This window comes from Chiroxiphia lanceolata, chromosome 13, assembly GCF_009829145.1.
Source record: "Chiroxiphia lanceolata isolate bChiLan1 chromosome 13, bChiLan1.pri, whole genome shotgun sequence".
NCBI lineage: Eukaryota > Metazoa > Chordata > Aves > Passeriformes > Pipridae > Chiroxiphia > Chiroxiphia lanceolata.
Window position 1 is genome coordinate 2,038,331 of NC_045649.1, and position 18,429 is coordinate 2,056,759.

At 60.0% G+C, this 18,429-nt stretch overlaps 1 protein-coding gene across 2 annotated transcripts; it reads right to left on the reverse strand.

Annotated features, from left to right (window-relative positions):
- Window positions 1–1,166: 1,166 nt before the first annotated feature.
- Window positions 1,167–17,794, reverse strand: FHOD1 (formin homology 2 domain containing 1). 2 transcript variants are annotated; one of them, XM_032700797.1, is made up of 24 exons: window positions 17,564–17,794; window positions 11,283–11,389; window positions 11,081–11,145; window positions 9,654–9,721; window positions 9,457–9,562; window positions 8,990–9,084; window positions 8,476–8,587; window positions 8,289–8,383; window positions 8,057–8,200; window positions 7,724–7,938; window positions 7,459–7,569; window positions 7,144–7,167; window positions 6,426–6,479; window positions 5,811–5,977; window positions 4,636–5,564; window positions 4,224–4,376; window positions 3,896–4,078; window positions 3,524–3,643; window positions 3,209–3,370; window positions 2,918–3,108; window positions 2,645–2,837; window positions 2,394–2,547; window positions 2,132–2,308; window positions 1,167–1,597 (listed from the first exon to the last, which is right to left on the reverse strand). In XM_032700797.1, exons 1-24 carry the CDS (start codon window positions 17,750–17,752, stop codon window positions 1,515–1,517), a joined length of 3,897 nt encoding a protein of 1,298 aa, XP_032556688.1. In that variant the 5' UTR covers window positions 17,753–17,794; the 3' UTR covers window positions 1,167–1,514. The 2 variants fall into 2 exon arrangements, with proteins under 2 accessions (XP_032556688.1, XP_032556690.1); XM_032700799.1 differs by lacking the exons at window positions 6,426–6,479; window positions 7,144–7,167.
- Window positions 17,795–18,429: the final 635 nt, after the last annotated feature.

Consider the following 18,429-nt stretch of genomic DNA (forward strand, 5'->3'; position numbering starts at 1 on the left):
TTGTCACATGTGTAATGTCACTTCAGGTACCTGGGACAGGTGCGGGTGTTCAGGAAGATGCTTTCCCATCCCTTTCTGCTTCCTGCTGTGGCTCAGTGTTGCCTATCACAACCTCTTTGTTCTCTCTTTGCAGCCCCAAGTCAAGCACCCAGAGAGCAGGAGAACCAAACAACATCCTGGGGCACGTCTGGGACACCTGCAGCTCTTAGTGTGGTATCTGGCTGTTCCCAGAGCCACCCAGGAACATCTCAGACACGCCGCGAGCTGGGGTAGGCTGGTGCTGCCCAGCACCTCCGAGGCCACTAGCATGTCCAGCCTCGTGGGAGAGGGACAACCCTGGGCAGAGATAGCCCAGAGGGAGAAGCTGCCCTGCCCGGTGGAGTTTTTCTTCATTCCTTGAAAGCCACAGAGACCTGCTGTGCGGGATTCAGGGCTGGAGGCAGGGCCAGGGCAGCACAGAGGAGGAGCCGCCGTGATGGATGGCACGACACCATTCCCAAATGCCTCTACCATGGGTGACAGTGCCCAAAGCACAGGGGGATGCTCAGAAACGGTATGAACCTGTGGGGAGCATTGCACCCAGCACCCATTGTGGGGTTTAATCTGTGTCTGGCATGGCATGAGCCACTCTGGGACAGGAGGTGGCAGGGACATCTCCCAGTCCCCCATGGGGACAGATGGATGCTGCCCTTGCTGTATTTACAGCACCAGGTAGCCTGTCTCTGCCAAGCACAGGGAATGTTTCCGAGGCTTGCAACGTGACTACTGTGCCCAGGACCTGCTCCTGGAGGGGAACAACCATCCTACCTCTTACCCAGGTCCGGGTCTGGCTAAAACCTCCCAGGAGAGGTTTGTAAGGGAGAGATGAGGTGAGACATGATTTTATTGTGCCGTGGCCTTGTGCTTGAGCCACTGCTCCTGCCCTTGAGTGTGCAGCCTTGAGCCTGGCAGCAGTCCTTGCTCCTTCTGGAAAAGTTCTGAGCTGTCCCAGCACAGAGGGGACCACGCTGTCTGCAGAGGGACAGTGGTGCCTGCAAGCCACAGGGCTGGCTGAGTGCTTGTCCCAGGCAGCAGGGCTGAGGATGCAGGAAGAGGGGTACTGGTTTGTCCAGGGGCCAGTACCATATCCTTGTGGCCTCTCAGGTACGGGGACAAGGGACGCTGGCAGCATGTCAGATCATTTTATTGCCACAGTGGCCACGGGCCAGACCCAGGTCCCGGGGGGGGGGGTCTGGGTCCAGCCCCTTGACCCCTATAATACTGCTGAGAAGATGAACCCTGAGCCTCCATGCACGAGTGCTGAGCATCCTCCATCTCAGCCACTGCAGAGCAGCTCTGGGGCATCACCACCCTCCTGCTGCCTGCACCTCTGGGAGCTGGAGGCCAGGAGCGAAAAGTGAGGCAAGACCAAAGGTGCGGAGCGTGCCAGTCCTGGAGCGTGCCACGGGGGCTGCCACCATGTTCTGCCCTGGGGCTGCTGGTGGTGGGGAGCAGCAGGAGCCCTCTCGGCCCCCTCAGACGTCCATGCCGGGCGCTCGCCCCAGGCCCAGCGCCTGCACCAGCTCGTCACTGAGCCCGCTCTTCAGCGTCCGCCGCACTGCGGGGGGAGCAGAGGGTGGCACCGGCAGCACAGGTGGTGCTGGGTGCCAGGGGCACAGATAGAGCAGCCCTGGCATACTGGGGAGAGTGGCAATGGGGTGCAGTGGCATGGGTTGGTCTCCGGGTACATTGGTACATCCTGCTGTGGCCTGGTGGGCTCAGCATGGCAGATCATTGGTGGCCCGTGGGGAAGGAGCCAGGCAGGGTGTGGGAACAAGGACACAGAAGTAGGACAAGTCATGGGGACAGAGCACAGAGACGTGGAGATGGGACAGAGGACGGGGACAGAGACAGAGATGAGACAGAGTGCAGGGACTGGGCAGAGCATGGGAAGAGAAATATAGAGATGGGACAGGGCACGGGAACAGGGACAAAGAGATGGGAGATGGTAAGGGGACAGGGACACAGAGGTGGGAAAAAGCATCTGGGCAGGGACACTGACATGGGACAGGGACATGGAGATGGGACAGAGTACAGGGCCAGTGCATGGGGACAGAGATGGGACAGGGCAGGGGACAGTGATGGAACTTACAGGACTTCCTATTGCCACGGGACCTCCTGCGCTCCCTGTTGGTGCAGGGCCGGGGGTTGGCATTGTGAGTCACCGATTTCACCAGCCGGTCCATGATTTCATCCGAAGCATCGTCTGGGGAGCTGGGAACGTCCTCCTGGGCCGAGGAGCCCTGGGTTGGGGTGGAATGCCCTGTTCCTGCACGAGGACAGTGAGGATGCAGGCATCGGCCACGCCCAGCCAGCCAGGCATGCCTTGAATGCATTTGCCATCCCGCTCCTACCCTGGCTGGCCCGGCTGCGGCGGGCAGGGATATCCACGGGGGAGGTCAGCACACTCTTCATGCTCTCGTGACCCGCTTCCATCTGCTCCTTGGGGCTGCTGGACACCACGGCGGGCGGCAAAACGGCCTCAGCGATGCCAGAGAACTTCTCTGTCTGCGGTGGGAGCAGAGGTGCTGTCAGGGGTGCTGGGGGGTGTCAGGGGCGCGGGGGGTGTCCTCTCCTGCTGGCGCGTGGCCGAGCGCCCCTGTACCTCGGTGATGAGCCGCCCGCGGGTCTTGCTGCGCTCGCGGTGGGCGGCACGTTTCTTGTGCTGCTGCAGGACGCGCTCGCGGCAGGTCCGGTACTCCAGGGCGAACTCCCGCAGCAGTTTGCAGATGGGCGTCACCTTCACGTCCCGCGCCGCGCTCGCCGGGTACCCCAGGTACAGCAGGAAGGAGTGAAACCTACGGAAACGTCAGTCGTGGCGGGCCAGCAGCAGGACCATGGGGGTCCTGCTGTGTCCCCAGGACTTTGAGCCACCAACCTGTTGAGGACGCGCCTGTGCACCACCTTCAAGACGACGATGCGCTGGGTGCTGTCCTTGAGGAACTCTGTCAGCTTGGTCTTCAGCACCGGCTTGGTCTCGTGCTTGGCAATCACCTTCAGGTTGTCCCAGGAGGCCCTGCACCTCCGCTCCAGCTGCACCAGGCTGTTGGCCAGCTCTTCAAAGTCAATCTGGAAGAGTGAGACGTCAGCCCTTGGCCACGCTGGTGGAGCTGGGCAGCCACGGGACCCACGCCCTGTCCTTGCCTGGGTGTCACCTGCCTTGCCTCACCTTGGCGGAGCGGGTGATGGAGGCAATCTCTGAGTAGAGATCAGTGGTTTCTGGGAACTTCTCTACCACCATCTGGCAGAGATGGTAGAGCAGGGACTGCCGGTGCACGGTGTCCTTCACTTCCGAGACCTTCTCCAGGTAGCCCAGTTCAAAGCCTCTGCTCTGAAACACAACGGACTCTCCATCCCTCCTCCAGCAGACCTCCACTCTGCAGACCCCACCAGCACCACCCAGCCTCAGGCACCGTCCCAGGCTCCCCGTGGTCCCTCCACAGTATACCCTTGCACCATGGCTGGTCCTCACCCTGCTCCTCACCTGGGAACCATTCAGGAAGTTGCCCATGGCCAGCAGCGTGGCCAGGATGCACTTGAAGGTGTGATTTTTGGCCAGCTGCTCCATGCCCACCTTCAGATCAAAGAGTGGCTCTGCAATCTCCTGAGTGAGGAGAGAGGCAGGTGAGACCCCTTGGGAACTTCAGCATTCACCCACGAGGACAATCACCCCCTGGTCAATTCAAGCCCATGCTTGCCTTGGCTGGGGACCTGCAGCCTGTCCCCAGCCAGGATGGCACCTCCCATGCTTGGACATGGTTGGTCCCCACCAGGAACATGCTTGCCTCAGCACTTAGAACTGCTGGGGTGGCAGCAGTGGGAGGGCAGAGGGGAGATGGGGTACATGGCTCTCTACCTGCTCCAGGCTCTCGTAGTCCAGCTTGAAGGCCCAGAGCTGGAGTCTGGCCGTGAGGTCACTGATGGAAGACAGGGCAAGCAAGAACTGCTCTGCAGAGCCCAAGGGCACGTCAGGGTTGGCCAACTGGGCCTCCTGGATCTTCTGCTTCTCCTCCTCAGTCGGGACCATGGTCAGGATTTTCTAGGGCAGGGAAAGAGGGATATGTTAGACTCCAGACATGTCATCACAGGACATGTCATCCCAGGCATCATAGCATGGAGGTCTCCTGGCCAGGGAAACGACCCACATGAGGACCTCAGAGGGGCCGAGCTTCTCTTGTGCTCACCTCAATCCCTTCCTTATTGACTGCAAACTCATCAAAGTTGAGCACAGCAGTCTTGATGATGTGGACGGGTGGCAGCACTGTGAGGCCAATGTTGATGGCGTTGCTCCTCTTGGGGTCCAGCACCACCACAACCTTCTTCCCATCAACAGCTTTCTGCAAAGAGGACAGGATGGGTGGGGACAGCCAGGCAAAGGGCTCATGAGCCCATCATGGACACAGGGAGGCAATCATGGACCCCATGGTGAGCCAAACCTGTGCACTGCCCATCACCGTCCCCATCGAGCCTCTGGGCTGCCAGTACCCATCCTTGGCATAGGGTAAGGGTGACAGTGCATGCTGAGGGTCCCCATAGGAACCAACAGCCTTCCTCCCACCCCTGAAGTCCCCTTGGCTGATGGGTGCCCACTGGTACCTTTGAAGCCGGCACTTCCTTTGACCGTGACTCAAAGAGATGCTCCAGTTTTGCAGCATTGATCTCGACATTCTGCAGGGATGCCCACAGTGTCCCCTGGCCAAACCTGCCTGGCCCTACAGTGCCATCCAGCTGCTTCAGCTCCTTCCAGAAGAGCTTCACTGTCCTCTTCTTCTTGGCCTGGGAGGGGCCATCTGTTGCTGAGAGGCCTGGCAGCCCCGGTGGGGGTGGGCAGCTAGGGGCTACAGGAGGTGGAGGTGGTGGGCAACCAGGGATGGCAGGAGGTGGAGGTGGTGGTGGTGGGCAACCTGGGACTGCAGGAGGTGGAGGTGGAGGTGGGGGACAACCAGGGATGGCAGGAGGTGGAGGCGGAGGTGGCGGGCAACCAGGCAAGGCAGGAGGTGGAGGGGGAGCCATCAATGTTCCAGCGCTCGTTGCTGTGATGCCAGAATGGAGGAAGGAGCCATTGGCCATTGGCCCTGTGTCCAGGATGTCAAAATCTTCTTCCTCCCCCAGATCAGTGAAGTCCAGGTCCTTGATCTTCAGCTGCACAGGGCTGGCCTCCAGGCGCTCCCATGTCAGCTCCATGTCCTTCTTGATGGGCATCATCCCGGTGTTCTCCAGCTTCTGCGTGTGGGTCTCGGCATCTATGCTGGACATGGCACGTACCAGCTTGGCGTGGGCACTGGCCACTGGCCCATCTGGAGCCCTACCACGGAGCCAGGCACTCTCCTGCTCCTGGCTGCTACCTCCCTTGGCATCCATCTCTGCCTCACCCTGGATCCGAGGGGATGAAGGGACCTCAGGGAACACCTTCTCCCTCCCCGGCTCTGAGGAGCCCTTGGCATAGAGCATGTCCAGCATAAACTTGGTGTCAGAGGAGATGGTGCTGCAGGAGTCGGTGGCGTCAGACCGAGCCAGGCGAGACCCTGCAGGGAGAGAGGGAGAAACTGGGACAACACGCTTGGAGGGAGTAGGTGGTGCTGAGCTGCACATGGAGCTGGGGTCCTGCTCCCTGGTGGGGTGTGCTCGGATGCCAGTGTTTTGAGCAAGGAGGTACCACTAGCTCCTCCATGGCTCTGGGTATCACAGTTGTGGCACAGGGACAGAGAGGCCACTAACCCCCACCCCAGGGGCCCTGATGAGCTGGGAACACACACCCTGGCAGCACTTACTTATGCTGGGTGGCTCCATCCCGGAATCAGAGGTGCTGCTGTCTCTTTCCCATGCAGGAGCAGCAGGATGCTCCAGTGCAGCGTCGCCGAGGACATCGAGCCGCCCCTTGGCCATGGAAGAGATCTTCTCCTTCTGGGCTGCAGCCAGGTTCTCCAAGAAGCGAGCTCTGCAAGACAGGGGTGAGTGTTGGCTGGGAGCAAGGCAGGGATGGGGACAACGGGGACAATGGGCACACCACGCCATGCCACACTGCACAGCCAGCCCTGCAGCACAGAAACCCCCTGCACTGGCCACACCACATCAGGGACCCGGAGGATTCAACCTCCTCTGAGCCCTGCAGGGAGACAGGCGTTGCCCCCAGGGCTCGGGGACAAGGCCCCATGGGAGCCAAAGGCTTGTGCCATCAGGGTGCCACTGTCACCAGTTGGTCCCAACAGACCTGCTGCCCACTGCAACCCTCATCCAAAAGCTGCAAAACCCAGGAGAGCGCCCAGGTAGAGACTCGAGGGGACCCTCCTGCTCCTCATGCCCTGCATGGCCGGAGCCCAGACACCTCCAGCCGGGCACTGCCCGAGGAAGCGCATGCCTGGAGACACACGCATGCCTCTACTTACTCAAACCTCCTCAAAATAGGCTTGTCCCCATGCAAGGAGGGGGCATCCTCCCGCCTGAGGGAAAACAGGGGTTAGCCCCTGCTGCCGGCAGCCCCACAGGGCTCGTGTGTCCTGCACACACCCACCTGGCAGCCCTCCAGCACGGGACCCTCACCCTGCCATCACCCTGCGGCCCCAGGGGTCACAGGGAGCTGGGAGAGCCCCCGCAAGGCCCCTCCTGCCCAGATATCCCGTGGCACTGGTGAAACACTGTCTCCCCCACCTGGCCAGCACACCTCGAGCAGGCTGTGCCACCCCCAGCAGGGACACCTCACCCCAAAGTGGGGATCAGAGGGTGCCATCATCCTTTGGGAGATGCTGGTGATGGGGGGAGCGGGATGGGGGCAGTGAGGTGGGTGCTAGTGCCCACTTCCCCCAGAGCATCATGGATTAGGGCAAGGGAGAATTAATAGGACAAGGGAGAATGTCTTTAAACTGAAAGAGAGTAGGTTTAAATTCGATATTAGGAAGAAATTCTACCCTGTGAGGGTGGTGAGGCCCTGGCACAGGTTGCCCAGAGAAGCTGTGGGTGCCCCATCCCTGGAAGTGTCCCTGCCTATGACAGAGTGGTTAGAACTAGGTGATCTTTAGGGTCCCTTCCAACCCAAACCATTCCAGGATGCAATGATTCTGTGACATGCTGGGAGGGAGCACGCGGGTGCAGAGCCCAGGCACTTACCAGACAGGGGCAGTTTGGCGCAGCCTGCAAAAGGAAAGATAGAAAGAGTGGGCAGAGGAGAGGGCAAGCGTGGGCAGAGAGGAGAATGAGGAGGAGCTGGAGCAGAGCTGTGAGTGCCCAAAGGATGCCCTGGAGCCCCTGTCCAGACCCTCTGATACCTGCTGCCCCATCACATATCCCTCCAGCCCCAGTGCCCTCCCAGACTCTGTTTCCCCCTGGGAAAGGCAGAGTGTGCCCTGGGATAGGCACACCTCATGCTCCTGGGATCCCATCTTGCCACCCCAGGGGACCCCCATGCCCCTCCTGGCTCCTTACTTGTAAACACTGCGCTCTCCTGGGCCCGGGGGCTGCTCCTTCTCGGCCAGGGGGGAGGCCAGGGCCAGCCGCACGCTGGACGCGCTGCTGTAGGTGCTGCTGGGACAAGGTCTGGAACAAGAGGTGACAGGGACTGAGAGCAAGTCCCACAGGACTGCCCTCCACCCTGGCACTGGCATGGATCCCAGTGCTGCTTATGCTGCACCCCAGTGTCTGCACCATTCCAGAAGCATCCCCACCACAGACCACCTCCAGCTGCACTTACTCTGCGGGGCTGCTTGGTGAGGGGATATCTGGGGTGTCCTCAGCTGGGGGCTCCTTTGGAGTGCCAGGGGACTCCAGAAGGGACTGGGCATCAGCACTGGGCTCTGAGCAGCCACCCTGGGACCGCCACCCACGCCGGCCCTCATCTGTCCTCCTCCTCTCCTTGCGTCCCCCCGAGGGCGGCTCTTCCATGTCATCCTCCAGCTTGAGAGCACTCTGTGGAGGGAGTGGGGGGCATGGCACTGGGCACAGCAGCAGCCCTGCCACCCCATGCACACCCCCCCGCTGACACTGGACGTGGCACGTGGCCAGATCCCACAGGTGCCCTGCTCACTTCGTAGAGTGTGAACTGCTGCTTCAAGTCGAGGTCGGTGCCCTTGCTGCCCAGGTACTCCTGCACCACGTGCTCCATGCCCTGCTGCTCCAGGCAGTCAGTCACGTCGTAGAAGGTGTCCTGGTCCGGGAGGGCTGCCAGCGTCTGAGCAGGACCAGAGGGATGCTGCTGGGACTGGGGTGACCCACCCCAAGCCCCACCAGCATGGCACCGTGGGGACACCCCCCCAGACCTTGTTGATGAGTGTCATGGTGAACACCAGCAGCTCCGTGTCAGCCCCGTGGCGTTGCTTCAGGATGGCCATCAGGTTGGACCACGGACAGGCACCTGGGAAAAGCAGCAAGTGCAGGTGACACACGGGCCAGGAGGGGACCCCGTCCCCCAGTGGGGACCCTGCGGGAGGCGGGGGCTGCACCCACCTCTCGCCTGGTCCACGGCATTGACGGCGCGGATGAGGAGCAGGGCATTGGGCTCTGTGTACTCCACGAACACCAGGAGCAGCTTCAGTGCCATCTTCACCACCAGGCGAAACTGGGACAAGGGATGGCAGCTGGGACAGCAGCAGTGGCAGGGGCTGCCAGAGCGATGCTGCAGTGGCTGTGCCCACGCCCCAGGACTGGGGGTTTTGTTCATGGGGCCAGGGACCTGCAGCTGAGATCCTGATGGCCCAGGGGCACTGGCTCCAGACCTGGAGCAGGACCATCTAACCCAAGCTCTGTGCCAGGGAACATGGTCACATCAGGACAGGGAGCTCTGTGGACCCCAGGTGATTTCCAGATGGTTGGGAGCAGGACCCAACACAAGCAAAGGTACCAGGGCATTGAGCAGAAGTGGAGCACACCCTCTGAGGGATGATGCAAGGGGACAGCCACAGGCAGGGAAGGGGGTGCAGCGGGGGGCACAGGCAGCCCCCCAGGAGGAACAGACACTTACTGGGCTTCCCGACAGCGTGTACAGCCACTGGACGGTCTCGTTGTGGTTGATGACACCCTGCATCCCATCCACGAAGAGCATGATCTGGCTCAAGGCTGCAAGGCAGAGAGTGGGCAGGCTGATGGCATGGCAGGCAGGGGTTGGGCATTCCCATCCCTGCACAGCATTGCCATGGCAATGTCTGGCAGCTGTGAAGACAAAGCCCTGGCAAACTTGCTGGTTCTCTCCCCCTGAGTGTCAGCCCCTCCTCCTTGGGGATGAGCATAGAATCCCAGAATGGTTTGGGTTGGAAGCGACCTTAAAGACCATCTCATTCCAACCCCCGTGCCATGGGCAAGAACACCTTCCATTAGACCAAGTTGCATCAAAGCCCCATCCAACCTGGCCTTGAACACTTCCAGGGATGAAGCATTCACAGCTTCTTTAGGCAGCCCTGCTCCAGAGGTGCCCTGGGCCCAAATACCAACCCCGGAGGATGTAATTCTGGTAGTTCTGGTCGGCCTCTGCCCCCACTTTGATCAGGCACGTCAACCCATCCAGGTTCACGAACTCGGGCACCAGGTCCTTGTCCTCCTGCGGGGCAAAGGCCAGGTGTTACCCTAGTGTGGGTGGGCAGCCAGCCCTGGGGGAGGCCCTTGGCCCCTCCCCACCACCATCACCGTACCTGGAAGAGCTGCTTCAGGGAGAAGAGGGATCGCCGCAGCTCCGGCCCCTGCGAGTTGTACAGCTTCTCTGGGAGGGAAGGAGAGATGTGGCCTGAGGGCCTGACCCCACAGGGGCTCACTGTTGTACGGGGGCTCCCAAATGCTCCCAGCTTCCTAGGAAAGCCCCACATCCTGACTCAACCCCTCTGCCATCACCCCAGGATGCCAGCATGGCCCCCAACCGTGGGACACTGTGTGGAAGCAGCTGCTGCCCCACAACTACATATTTCAGCCCTGCCACTTTCTTATTTCCTTTTTTTTCTTTTCTTCTGGCCAGCAATGACACAAATATCCCCTCTGGTTTCCTGTGCACAACCTAAACAGGAACTCTGGCAGAAGCCTGAGCTACTTTTAGCTGTCCCTCCCCAGGCATAGCTGTGCCATGGTCCCAGAGCCCTCTGGCTTGGGAAAAACTTCAGGATGGGGTTGGGAAAGATGGCAGTGTGACACTGGCTGCTTGGGGACAGGACTGTAACTGGGCTGGAGACTATGTGCTTATGGGGATGGTGCCTGCAGGCAGGAGCCGGCACTGACCAGCTGGGGCAATGGGAAGCTGGAAAGCCCCATGAGGACACCAAAGACATTGTGAGTCAGCACTTCCCACATCCAAAAACTGAGTTAGCCAAGCATCCCAACTTATATGGGTCAGGCTTAGAGCTGTAACAAGCCAAAAACAAGATGTCCAAGGAGGCCTCCAGACATGCCCTGTAAAACACGATGTCCCGGCAGCCTCCTCCGCTCTGCTATCGGCTTGTCAGAGCAGCTGAGAGGGAAGGCAGAGCAGCCAGGAGGGAAAGCAGAAGAGCCCAGAGCTCAGATAGAGCCTGGGAACTGCTGGTAAAGAGCATGGCCATGACCCCAACCCTGGGCTTCCTGTCCCTTCCCACATGGCCCAGCTGCAGCCCTGCACAGCCAGCTGATGCCCATCTGGCATCGCTCTGCTCAGCGCTCGTTTCCCCCCTGCTAAAGATTAAAAAGAGGCTTGAAACTCCCGAATATTTTGCAGGACCTTGGAGCAGGCTGCCCGAAACCATGGCAGCACTTTCTGCTGCGTAAGAGCTGTTTGTTTGTCTCCTGCAAAGCTATATTTAGAGCTTGCCTGAATGACCCAGAATAACTGCAGTGGGTGGTGGGCTCCCAGCCCAAGAGGCAAAAGTCCCGATCTCTGAGGATGGAGGGGATTGACCCAGCGGGCCCCCCATGGGGACCACGTGCCCTAGTCTTTGAGAGGGCTTATGGGGCGGGAGCAGCCCTGGGCTGTATTGCTCCCTCTGTCCATCACAAAAAGCCTGGCCAAAACTCACCACAGAGGCCAAACCCCCACCATCCGGGGTGGACGAGCCCCTGGACACACACCAGCCTGGAGGAGGGAGCAGCCCCCACTCACCGATGATGGCGTGGACTCGGACGGAGAGCTGCGTGCGCAGGATCAGGGTCGGTCGCCTCCCCTTCCTAGGGCAGAGGAGAATGCAGTGTGAGTGCCTGCAGTGGGACCACCACAGCCCCTGGCCCCTTGCCCATGGTCTTCATACACACATGGAGCCCCCGTGTCCTGTCCCCAGAGGGCTCGGCCACCCCACGTGCCTCACCTGACCTCCTCGTAGAAACCCTCCAGATCATCCTTCTGCTCCAGCAGGGACAAGTCAAGGTCCAGGTAGTGTCCGGAGGGTGAGACCTGCAGCGTGCAGTCCTCCAGCTGGGGATGCAGACAGACAGGATGAGCCTCTGGGCCCACCACAGCATTCCTGGTTCCCAGAGCATTCCCGGGTCACCCTCCCACCTGCACCGAACCCAGGAGGCAGACACATTTTGGAACAGGGTGGCAGATCCCACCTGTCCTCAAGTGTTGGCCACGCAGGGAGATGCCCCAGCACCCTTCACCTCAGCCCGGTGCTAACTGGGGAGAAACATGGAGCCCCAGGCTGGGAAAGCCTGAGTGATGGTGGTCCCACTGCTGCGGGAATCCTTGGCAATCCCTTAAGTGGGAACCATGGCAAGAGGCTGGATCTGCTCCCTGGGGCTCCCCTTAGTCAGCAGGGGTGTGACTGGGGCAGGATCCACCTCCTTCCAGGGCTGAGGAATTGCCTCCGCCTGCAGGAACTGGGTCTGCCCAGCCCAGCCAGGGACACCCCAAACCAGGGCGAGCCCCACAGAGAGGTCCTCTGGCTGACACACCCTCTGACTCAGCCCACAGCCACGTGGCATCTTCCACTGGGATGGGGAAAAGCACAGCCTGAGGCAAGGCTGGAGCGAGGGCATCTTCCCAGAAAGTCCACTTACAGCACCCAGGGCACACCCCTGCCAGTGGGCACAGCACCCACAAAGCCCCTGAGCCACCTGGGAGCCAGCAGCACCCCACAGCACCCAGGCAGCTCTCCTAGGACAGGGCAATTTGCCCTCGGTGGATGAGTAGGAGCAGAGAGAGGGCAGTGCCAGCACTGCCTCCCCAGCACATCTCGACCTAAAGCATTTGCAAAGCCCCCTGCCCTTCCCACCCCACCTCTGAGGAACAGATCTGCAGAGCAGGAGCTGTCTGGGGATAAAACCCCATTATTAATGCTGCTCCTGCTGCAAAAAAAAAAGCAAGCAACACAAACAGCAATGGGGGAGAGAAGTAGGGACCCACCATCCATCTAAAAGCCCACTGAAAGCCCCCATCTAAAAGCTGAATTTCAGCTTCAAATTGCAAAAAGCTCCAAGCACAGCCCTCTGGCTGAGGAGCTCAGATGGAAACAGTCACAGCTCCTCTGTCTTTCCCACCAGTGCCTTTCCCCACTGTGATCCCAGACACCCCCAGTAATGCTGGGTATGGCTCCTGCACCTCACTGGGGTTTCTTTCCATGACATTCCCATCTCCTGAAGACCCAAGACTGTGCAAGAGCTCACAGGTATGAATTCACTGTGAGTGTGATGTTAATGGCAGAGGGCAAAGTAAAAATGCCACACGCACTGAGTAACTAACGCTGACCACGCCCTGGGATAACGGGCAATTTGGCAGGGCCCTGCTGGGCTGGACTCTGATGTTGTTCAGGATCCTGCTCCACCTCCCATGGTCACCAGGCACTCCAGCCAGCCATGGCAACGTGCACAAACACCTGCTGGCACTGGGCAGGTGCTCCTGGCTGCCTCACAGTGACCCCACACAGGATTTACTCGCTGGGGAAAACTTCAATTCCTCCACAGGGACAGGCTCTCCTGCATCCTGGGGCATCCCTGGATCCATCCGGGCATCCTTGCAGCTGCCCAGGCAATCCTGCATCCTCCTGGGTGTCCTTGCAGCCATCCCTGCATCCTTCTGGCCACGCCTGCATTCTCCCAGCCACCTTTCTATCCCCACAAGCATCCCCACAGGCATCCCTGAATCCTCCTGGGCATCCTCTTAGGCATCCCCGCATCCACCCAGGCACTCAAACACAGCAAAGAGCAAATCAGCTCCAGCATAAAAGCTTTGCCTTCTCTGGGCTGCCAGTAAGCCCAGTTAACATCCCCAGCTCCTGCAGGGCCGATGACAAGTCCCAGCTGGAGGGGGAGGCCAAGCCCCTGGGACCCGACCCCGCACATTTCCCGTATGAGCTTGGCAGTGCTTCCCACTAGGGATGCTCCAAGCACTGGGCCTGGGTTTGGCTGTGACCCCCCTGGCAAACACCATCCCCTGGAGATGGAGACAGGCCGTCCCAGGCTCCTGCTGCCCCTGCCAAAAATCATGGGCGGCACTTCCGCGCCAGGGAGCACTGACTGCCCCGGGGCCGGGGTCACTCCGGTTATCCGGACGAGGGGTTTATGCCCTGCAGGATCCGAGCTGGGACCACGGGGTTGTGCTGCTGGGGACGGCACGTTGGGGTCACGGGTTGCTGACAGCTCCCAGTGAGGGTGGCTCTGATCCATCTGCCTCCTGCCTGGAAAACCGTTATAAAATGAGCCAGGATTTGAGGGCAGCGGGGACTTGAGGGCAAAGCAGAGCTGGGAGAGGAGAGAGTCCCACGCTCACACATCCAGCACACAGCTCCTGGGAGTCCCAGCCATCCTCTGTAAAAGCATGGATGTGCCTCACCCACCGGACTGGGGTCTTGCTGAGGACAAGATGCTGGTGCCAGCCCCGACAGGGGACAAGGACCCCATGACCTGGAAAAGGTTCCTCTGTTGAATGCCCCATCCCTGGAAGTGTTCAAGGCCAGATTGGATGGGACTTGGAGCAACATGGTCGAGTGGAATGTCCCTGCCCACTGCAGGGGGATGGAAGTAGATGATCCCTTTACGGTCCTTTCCAACCCAAACCATTCCAGGATTCCATGGGGGTGTGATGGAGACATCTCCACCTCCAATATGGAGACATCCTCCACTCACAGCTGAACTCACACCACCCACCACAGCATCACATCTTCCTGCTCACTCCTATCATGGCATCCCCACACGGGAAGATGCTCCAAGGCCAGGCAGTGAATATCCTCTTTATCTGCCAGCAAAGGAAACACTTTTACTTGCTTTCTAACACTTTCTTGTTGTGGCAACCACAATTTCCCAACATTGCTGCAGCTCTTCTAGAAAGGCTATGGGGAAATGACAGAAAAAACCAGTTTATTTATATAATACAGAATAAATAAACATAGGCAGCAGTTAAACACAAGGCACCAGTAGGTCAGAAACCCCTGGCATCACCAGCCTCCCCTCACCCTCCCCAAACACACGGGGACTGAGGGTTTATAGAGCTGCGCCACAGGAGCAACCCCCACCCGAACCAAACACGTTCACCACGATTTGGTTTCAGGGCTAAGAGGGGTGTCTGCTGCCAGGGCACTCAGGTGCTGCCTCCTGTCCATCCCTGATGGATGGCAGCAAGTGGATGGGAACACTGCCACTGCCCTATCACTGGGGGCGGGGAATAATACCCAAGCCAGGAGGGAACTCTGGAGGTCACCCAGAGTTGGCCCAGAACTTCACACTTGTGTCCCTCTTGAAGCTACTCCAGCCAAGCTCATTGCTCATTAACAGATCCCTCATTACTCATCAACAGACCTGCAGCAGCAGGAGGACCCCAGTCCTGGGGAGCAGTCGGTGTCCTGGCAAAGCCATGGCATGAACACCCAGCTGCAACTCCCACCCTGGGATCCGTGCAAGGAGGGTGCTGGGAGCTGGGGAGCGCCAGGGGCTGCTGAGCACCAACACTTGGCTCCAAGTGTGCAACAAACTGGGGGACAGCAGCGCCACTGAGGACCCCACCTCATGCTTTTGTGCCTTCCAGAGGTTAAGTGGGGTAAAGACCCTCAGTAAAGCCCCCCCAAGCCCGGTAGGAAACAGAGGGCAACGGGGCTGTGGGATGGAGCTTGTGCACTTCACACACACACTGAGGTCACCTCAGCAGCTCCTCTATCGAGCACAAGAGCTCTCAGTGAGCTTATGGCACAGAGGCCAGTGAGCTGTTTGCTCTTCCCAGGTTTCCGGGGGAGGAAGGAGAAAGCAAAACTCCAGCCTCTGGGGTTTTGCAATTGTTTGGAAAAATCCCCAGATTCAGAGGTGAGATAGTGCTGGGGGCAAGGGAGTGCAGAGGCCTTTGGGGACTGAAAGGACGGCCAAAAAAATCTGCCCTGTCAAAACCTGCTTGGGAGGTTCAGAAAACACCCACACCCCGCACAAGCATCACCCAAGGGTACTGAAAAATGCTGGAAAGCAGGAGAAGATAGTATCGGCCTGGAGGCAAACAATGCAGCAGCAGCAAACAAAGCTGGAAGGTATTTCCAAGCACAAACACACTTTCCGGAGAACATGAAAAAGTCATCAGAGACGGGTCGTGCTCAGGGAGAGGAAGCACCGAGGGTGTCATGGGGCAGGACAGGCTGTTCAAACCTCCTGCTCATCATCTCTAGGCTGTTCCCAGCACAGGGTGCAGCTCTGCTGTGCCCAGGGAGGGCAGGACCCAGCTGCTCCCTCATGGCAGCTCATCCCCTGGGTGCCTGCAGCTCGATCCAATGATGATCATATGGGGACCCCCAGCTTAGCTCCCTCCCAGCTGCTTCACCCTCTTCCTGGTGCTCTGCAGGTCCAGGCACACTGCCCAGCAGGACAAACCTGGCACCAGGCATCCCCAGCTGGATTTTTTTTCAGCCAGTTCCTTGGGAAAAATCCAACTGTTCATTTACTAATTTTAGGGTGGCGACTAATGGAGCTGAGCACTACCTGGCACAAAAGGCACCATGGGAGGTTTCAGCTGGTTGTGCCAGGGTAGCGACATCTGCATGGCTCCAGCTCTGAATTTGGACTTAACTGGGTGCTTCAGGAGACTGACCTCACTCCACAGGGTGTAAATCCTGCTGCAGGAGGCTCCCAGTGAAGACATTGGCTCATGCAATCCCCAGCCAGCATCCCAGCTTGTCTACTGCAGCCCTCACTGGCTCAGAAAGCTTTGTGTGGTAAAGGCAGCATGGTTTATAACCTATAGAATCTATATAACTCAGGAATCTGGTTTAGAAACCCAGGACAGGGTCCTACCAGCTCACCTGTGATTTCACCAAGGGTCATGGGGCGATGCAAGGAAACCATAGGAAAAAACATCTAAAGTTTGGCTTAGGCAGAGAACAGAACCTGAAATCCCAGGATCAACACACCTCTGCTGGGCTCAGGACCTCCTTGCAAGGCTCCTGCCCTCGGGAACTCTGCGTCCAGTCCCCTCCCCGTGCCACCATGGCAGCACTCCGATCCCATTACAGCCAACTCCTGCCCGGGGAGCAGAGCACACGCCTGAAATTTGAGTTTGCTCCATTCGTCATGTCCCAGGGCTGTTTGTTCCCAAACAAACTCCGTTTAGTCACCGCCTAAAAATCGCCTTAAAATCCCATGACGGTGACATGAGATGCTGCTGCTTTGCTCCAAGGAAAATTAAAAGAAGGATAAAGGGGAATTTTTTTTGCTGCAGACAAAGGTCTCACAGCGATCCACTCTCCCCTGACAGGCCAGCAAGCTCAGTGCCAGGCACACCAAGCTGATTTCCCCCTCCTGCTGTCCCATCTCTGCTCTGAATCCACACTCCCCCAGACAGTCTGGGTTCCTGCCTGGGTTCCTGCCTCCCTTCCCTGCACTCCTGCAGCGCTGCAAAGACAGATGCTCAGCCATTGCCAAAGCTCTGCTGGGTCCCGTGTTCCTAAGGAGGAAAACAAGCCTGTCTCCATCCTGTGAAGGATGCATCACGCCAACAGGGAAGGTCCCCCGTCTTCCCTGTCTCCTCCACTTCCCAGTCCCCTTTTACCAGCCTGAGTCAGGCCTGAGGACACACAAGCAAGACACAATGCCTCGCTTCACCTTCGTCCTTCTGCCTTCCTCCCGGCTGGAGGAAATTGCTCAGCACGAATTTCCGCGCTGCTCTCTGGCGGCAAAGCTGCCGCCGGATCGGGGAGAGAGAGGGGCTGCAGAGGGGCTGACGAGGAGCCTCTCCGGCCCCACTGTCACCTCTCCAAGGCCCAGCTGCCCCAGGGAGCGGGGACACTGGACGGGTCCCCGGGGTTAGGGAGCCGGTGTGCTCCCGTCGAGGTTCAGCTCCGCTCCTGGCAGCCGGCGTGGATGTGGGATGCCGGGGTGGGAGCACGCTGCCCGGCTCTGCCCCGACGACACGGGGTTGGATGCTTGCCTCCCCCTGCCTGGGTTCCTGCCTGCTCTGAGCAAGCACAACCTCTTCCTCCTTGCCGACTCATCCGGGGCAGGCCGAGAGCTGGCATCTCCCGCGGGGGCTCCGGCATCTCGCCGTGACTCACACCGGGACTGCTGCCCGGGATTTACCGCCCCATCCCTCGCCTCCCCGGCCCCCTCTGGCCGGCAATCCCCACTCCGTCCCCCGTCCGATACCTGCCCAGTGCCTTCCCCAGCGCCCCCCGCTCCCCCTCACCGGCAGCGGGGCCCCGAGCAGGCGATGCAGCGCGGGCAGCTGCGCCCCGAGGGCCAGCGCCTCCTCCACGGCATAAACCGGGGCTCGCCGGGGCTCCGGGAAGCTGCCGCAGCCGAAGGGATCCGCATCCTCCAGGTACTGCACCCGGCAGGGCACGGCCGCCTCCGCCGCCTCCGCCGGCTCCCCCATGGCCACGGCCCCGCCGCCGCCGCGGCCCCGAGCGCCGCCGCTACCGGGGACAGCGGGGCGGGCACGGCCCTCGGCCCGGCCCCTCGGGCCCGCCCCGTCCCGGGAGCACCAGCGGCGCTCGGCGCGCCCTCCCGCGGGCATCCCGCCGGGATGCTCCAGGCCTCGGGTTGCTCCAGCGTCTGCGGGGCTCCGCCGGGATGCTCCGGCATCAGGGATGCTCCAGGCTGAGGGATGCTTCAGTCCCCGGGATGCTCCGGCATCAGGGATGCTCCAGGCTGAGGGATGCTTCAGTCCCCGGGATGCTCCAGGCTCTGGGAGCTCCGGGCTGCCCCGGAGGGCCAGGTAGGGCTGCTTGCCCAGGGTGAACTGGAGCACGGGTGGGTGCCTGGGCTGCACCTCCCCATCCCAGGGCAGGGAGGAACTGGCACGGGATGAGCGGCCTGGAGTCATGGGTGCCGTGGTGCTGCCCTGGAAGCAGGGCAGCTCGGGGCCTCCACGGACAGTGTTGATGCTAACGAGGGTGTTTATACATCCAAGGTGTCAATGCTTGGATTGACAAGCATTGCCAAGTTAATTGCCAAGGCTATGGCAGGCTGGGAAATGAGGATGCAAAAGAGAGCCAGGACCCCTGGGGAGACCCAGGAGGGGCACATGGATGCACCAGGGATGGGACTGGG

Bases quoted from the DNA above. Each gene is read 5' to 3' on its own strand.
- FHOD1 (XM_032700797.1), bottom strand. From the start codon at position 17,752: ATGGGGGAGCCGGCGGAGGCGGCGGAGGCGGCCGTGCCCTGCCGGGTG. The intron at 3,644-3,895 runs GTAGAGAGCCAT...CTCCTCACTCAG, and splicing joins ACTACGAGAGCCTGGAGCAG to GAGATTGCAGAGCCACTCTT. The intron at 2,838-2,917 runs GTTGGTGGCTCA...ACGTTTCCGTAG, and splicing joins CACAGGCGCGTCCTCAACAG to GTTTCACTCCTTCCTGCTGT.